The 5,530-nt window shown below is 46.0% G+C and overlaps 1 protein-coding gene across 5 annotated transcripts; it reads right to left on the bottom strand.

Annotated features, from left to right (window-relative positions):
• Positions 1-509: 509 nt before the first annotated feature.
• TMEM177 (transmembrane protein 177) lies at positions 510-5,208 on the bottom strand. Of its 5 annotated transcripts, none has more exons than XM_052793337.1 (2): positions 5,105-5,208; positions 510-1,658 (listed from the first exon to the last, which is right to left on the bottom strand). In XM_052793337.1, exon 2 carries the CDS (start codon positions 1,642-1,644, stop codon positions 709-711), a length of 936 nt encoding a protein of 311 aa, XP_052649297.1. In that variant the 5' UTR covers positions 1,645-1,658; positions 5,105-5,208; the 3' UTR covers positions 510-708. The 5 variants fall into 5 exon arrangements, with proteins under 5 accessions (XP_052649297.1, XP_052649296.1, XP_052649298.1 ...); XM_052793336.1 differs by lacking the exon at positions 5,105-5,208 and adding an exon at positions 4,155-4,837; XM_052793338.1 differs by lacking the exon at positions 5,105-5,208 and adding an exon at positions 4,227-4,837.
• Between the last annotated feature and the right edge of the window lie 322 nt (positions 5,209-5,530).

Here is a 5,530-nt window from a genome sequence, read left to right as displayed (position 1 = left end):
ACCAACCCGTGACCGTCACGTTACGTACTGCCACTGCTTGGAAACAATCAAGATATACACGCTGAAGTCACCATGGCATGTAGAGAGCAAAACTAGATTTAAGCAAAATGATGCAGGTGCTGGTAATAATCTAGCTGTATTCGTATGAACTGCGGCATAACTAGTGTGCCCTGCTGAAGAATTGCGATTGCAGCATAAGAATTTACATGGCACAAGAACTTACACAGAACAGAAACACTGTGTCTTGTTATTTATTTAAACGGCACAATACAGACTGCCCAGTTTTTTAAACATCTTTGGGTTGTTCCATAGGAGGAACAGCAAACATACCTACAAAACCCCTGTTTAAATGATAATGCTCCCAGAACTCTCCGTTGGACTTTACCCTTTCCCTTTTCCAGACTGCACTGGCAGGAAGGCAGGGCAGAGCAGAGCAGAACTTCCAGATCAGTGCCTGAGAAGTTCCCCTCCGCCACAGTCTTGTGATTTGAGATGCACACAGAACAGAGCAATTTTGAAGTGAGTCTTTAATATATTAAGAGAGAATTCTTTATCCACAGAATGTGCAATAACTCCTTCCAAACTATATGCAAAAAATAACCCTGAAATTCTAATGAAGATACAGAAAAAAAAAAAAAAAAAAAAGCAGCACAGCAGTGTTCCAACAGAATACATAATTCACAAGTTTAAAATTCAAGAACTCCCTTCCTATGCCTGGAGCTCTCTTAAAATATTAACAATCAAATCTCTTCGGTAAGTGTATGGGGTATACTTTATTCTGAACCAGTGCCTTGGGAAAAGGTTACCACTCGGGGCATACATTTTTGTCCCTTGTTTGCCCATCAGACCACGAAAAATCCTGTTGCGAGACAATATTTTATCATAAAATTCAACCCCACCTCTGGCATAGTCTTTGGAAATAGTAGCTGCCTTTCTGTCAGCCTTGCAGTCTAGGTGATAGGTCATAGCGTCGTAAGAAACGTAATAGCACATTAGTCCACCAGCAGCAGTTAGGAGGTTACAAATGCCTCGAAGTATCACGGGGCCAGGAGATAAACCCAGAAGTAGCTTTATACCTCTCCCACAGAGAAATGTACCAGCTAAGCAAGTTGGAGCCACAGCTGCGCTTGCTAAAGGGCTGCCGTTCTGCAAATACACAACTTCTCTGGCAATGGCAAACTTCTGAGCTTTAAGTGAAAATGTCAGAGCTTCCTTCAAAGCAACACCTTCGCTGCTCTCCCAGTCTACTTCCTTGCCATTGATCACAACAACGTGGTTGACTATTCCTTTTTTATCCTCAGCTGTGCTATCAAAGTTAGGTGGGATGCCCACCAAAGAGCCTGCAGGCAGCCAGGGGACTCCAGCACTCACAGGGTGGAAGCTAGAAGCTGCAAAGGCTCGATAGGAGTCAGTGGACTTCACATCAGTATCTTGAAGGACATCCTGAAAGACACCACAGAGCCTCTGTGAAAGCTCAGCTGGCTGCCCCTCTGACCAGCACTCATGCAACAGTTTGAATGTCTGCTCAGGAAACACATGATAGGAAAGGTTAGCGCCAAACAGTCCCACGCAAGAAACAGCCAACAAAGTGATCTTGCGCTTCTTTAACCACACAGATGCCTTCAGCAGGAACTGTACTGCCATAGTCAAATCCTAACCTGTTTACAACACAAAATCAGGAATTAAAGTGTGCACAAATGGGTCTCTCATCTCTGTAGAATTAAAAAAAAAAAAAGAAAAAGAAAAAAACATGAGAAGAAGCAGAGCACAATAACCAAAGAAACATTCTCTCTTTCACATTAACAAAACACAAAACACCTTTACAGAGAAAGTGATACTCATTAATTTTGGGGCCTTGGAACATAGGATGATTGATACAAAGAATTAACTTCTCCCTCTCCTCCAGTAAATCAGTTTACCACAATAAAGGCAATAATAAAGCCACCATACTTCCTCCTTCCCCCAACAATCAATACAGATTCTGTATTTACCCAACATACTTGCCTAGTCCTTGCCAGCAGAATCCTACTGTTGCGCTCCACTACAGTCACAGACTACAGATGCTATGGCCAGAAAGAGCTAATAATTATATTAATCTACACTAACCTCCTCTACAGTACAGCTCCAAAAATTTTAATCAGTAACCTCCATACTAAATTCTGTAACTTCAGCTTGACTACAATTTCCGAAATAGGATCACATTTTGATTTGAAAATTTCAGGAGACAGAATTTTCCTGTAGAGTTTGTTCTAGTGGACAGTCAACCTCACTATTAAAAAAAAAAAAAAAAAAAAAAACAAGAACAGTATGTGGGTTTTTTCTAGTTTTTTTCAGATTTCAACTTCCAGGCAGTGGACCTAGCTTACTCAGCAAAAAGCTATTTTCAGAAAGCAGCATGCTTTCGGTGGCTACTTTTAAAAATTTCTCTCTGAAATAATTTTTCTGACACATTATACATGCAATCCAGAGCAGAAACTGGAACAGAAATTGTTTCAGGGCAGACAACTATGTCGTGACTCTTTAAATAAGCAGATAAACTTAAAAACTTTCAAACCTGCCAACTCCTTTAGTTCAAGAGTCCTGCTTCCCTTGGGGAGTATCAGTTCCTTTTATGGTCCAAGCCATATGATGTGCTTTGCCCAGGAAAGCTCCAATCTCTTAAAAAATCTCATTGGCTACTGAATTCTCCCCCAAAATGATGCTACTCTAAAGATATAAAAGTGAATTAGGGACCTAAATGCAACAGATATCAGCAAAAATTGGATGCCCCTATTTCCATTTTCATCTTGCAATGTCTCTTCTCGCAGGGCGTTAACACAGGAGCTTCAGAGAATCTTGCTGCAGCTGTTGAAGACATTAGTATTTCCAGCTGTCCTACAGGAAGCCGAAATGGCAGAAAGAAACTGTGCTTTGATACAACCACCAAGGTCTTAGTGTAGAGTACCATCAAAGGTGGGTGTCAGGGATGCTGCTGGGCTTTGTATGGCAGCAGCTGAAACACAGACATATGCTCTCTTCTTCCACTCACGCTGAACAAGAACCTCCCGCAGAGGGGTAGAGTGGACAACTGGGGGCTGTAATATTATAAAACAGCACTGCATGACATGCCAGGATACACCAGTCATGATCAACAGCAAATGAGTATTAACCACAGGGAAACAAAAAGGGATTAAATTAAAGGCAGTGTTTTAATGATATGTTATTACTACTCCTTCCCATGAAGCTCCTTCAGACTGTAAATTCACCAGGGGAAGAATAATCTTGTTTAATGTTTATACTGCAATGAACACATACTGAGTGCTTAATAAAAACAATGATGCATGTAAGTGTACAATAATTTAATATGTATTTCTTAGTTTAATAAGTGGTGGTATTCTTACATTCTGCTGAAGACTGGAGGTGGTGATTTGTTTGACAAAATTATTTAAGAAAAACATGCTAAAGAGCCAAGAGCTTGGATGAAACCCAATTTCAGGAGAAAACCTTCTTGATAATAGAGCTAAAAACCAGAAAATGGTAATACTAAACCCAAATGACCTCTTTGGAGTTTATGACCTCTCAGCAAATCTGGTAGTCTAGATCTGATTGAAAAGGTCATGCCATTTATGGGGGGGGGGGGGGGGGGGCAGCACTTCTAAGGGGATGATTGTATGAAGACTATCACTTGATCCACATGTGAAGCTGAGCCAAGGACTTCCCAAGTTTCTCCCGCTCACGTTAGAGAGAGCACTCTCATTCAAGCTGGCTAACAGATCTTTTTAAGATTAGGAACACTGCAAGGAGAAAACTCCCCCCTCAGCTTATGTCCACAGCAGTATGGGGAAGGACAGACCATGGTGAAAACCAGTCTACTCTCCTTCCTTGCATGACCGAATGGTGCTTGCCAAGCACACAGGACACCGAATGCTGCTCCTGGTCAGTGACTCAGGATGCTGGGAAGCACATCTGGACAGGAGGGCAGCCGGCAGCCCACGGGTGAACGGGGAAAGTGGGGCAGGAAATCTATACACTTCTAAGCAGCCATAAGGGCAGGACACACCTCAATGCATTAACACTAACATTTTTCCTGCTTCAGCGATAAAAACTGTAACAGTTGCTAAGTATTTTTAATTTTTTTAAATTAAGTTATCCTTTGTGCAGGCATGGTTTCAAACCTTTGTGGACAGACCCCTCATAGTCCAGGCTATGCTCTTCACTGGATCACACCCAACAGTCCTGCCACACACCTAATGCAAGAATAAGCAGGAAATGCCACAGAGTATTCATCTTCTCATGGTAGTCAATACTCAGGAAAATAAAGGAAAATTGCCCTTGATACCTTTTAGCAGTCGTGCTTTCAAATCTTCCCCCAGAGTCAGTGCAGACTCTCAGCTCCTGCAGAAAATCCCACTGCAGCCCTAACTGCATATGGCATCTTTATTTTTATTCATAATCTTTGTGCAATTTGTGTATAAGGAGGGCAACCGGAAACTACAAGGCAATTTATACGGACCATATCCTGCAAATTTAATCATTTCGTTAGTTCCCGTAAAGCCTCAACAACATTTATAAGGTGGTCTGCCCCAAATGCCGAAATACTATTTTATGTCTGTGGTGTTACGGGCACTCGTTCTCACTCGAGCCTGAGAATTTTAATAGCTAAAGCTCAAACCGCGGATATCCAGGTAGGTTTTGTCCTAACACTTGAAACAATGTCTTTTTTTTCTAGTTACACGTAGCCGAGGGGAAAGCCCAACTTAGAACAGTATCAATCAGGAAACGGGGCGAGGGCTGGAGCCGCCTCCAGGGCTCAGGATCTCAAGGCTCACTTGTCGAAAAATAAAAAGATAACGGGGGGGGTGGGGGACGGACGGGACGACGTGGGGACGGTGCTGCTGAAACAGCTTTACGCCAGGGGCGGGCGAGGCCCCGACCGGCCCGGGGACCAGGCCGCGGGGGCAGCGCTCCCCGTCCCTCCCTTCCCCTCCTCCGCCGCCCCGCCGTGCCGTGCCGTGCCGTGCCGCGCCGGGGGCGCTGAGGGCCGGTTCCAGCCGGTCCCTCGCCTCAGGCCGGCCTCGCCTCGCCTCGCCTCTCCCCTCCTCCCCCGCCCCGCGCCCGCACCTACCGGGGCTCCCCGCGCCGCGGCCGAGGCGGGGCTGCGGCGGGCGGAAGGGGCAGGGGCAGGGGAAGGGGCGGGCGGCGCCGCCGCCGCCATGGCGGGGTGGGGTGTTCCTCTCGGCGCGGCTGTGGCACTCGCGGGGTTCGAAGCCCCGTGGGTAAACGTGGCCTCGAGTAGATCGGCGGCAGAAAGCTCCTTCGGGGGAGATCCGACCCGCTGCCCTGCCCTGCCCTGCGAGCGGCCTGGAGGCGAAGAGCAAGGCCACCCCTCACTGAGAGACACCCCGAGCGGCAGCTGCGGCCTGGGGAAGGGACTGCCTCCCCCCCGGAGTCCTGAATTCATTCGGTGTCCTTGGGCGTCATGCTGTAGCTCCCGGTGGTTTTCCTGCGAAATACCTCGCATACGTGTTATTAATACAGCCCTCCCACTGCA

This window comes from Harpia harpyja, chromosome 7, assembly GCF_026419915.1.
Source record: "Harpia harpyja isolate bHarHar1 chromosome 7, bHarHar1 primary haplotype, whole genome shotgun sequence".
NCBI classification, from domain to species: domain Eukaryota; kingdom Metazoa; phylum Chordata; class Aves; order Accipitriformes; family Accipitridae; genus Harpia; species Harpia harpyja.
The sequence above is the reverse complement of the archived record's forward strand: the minus strand, read 5'-3'. Positions and strand labels throughout refer to the sequence as shown.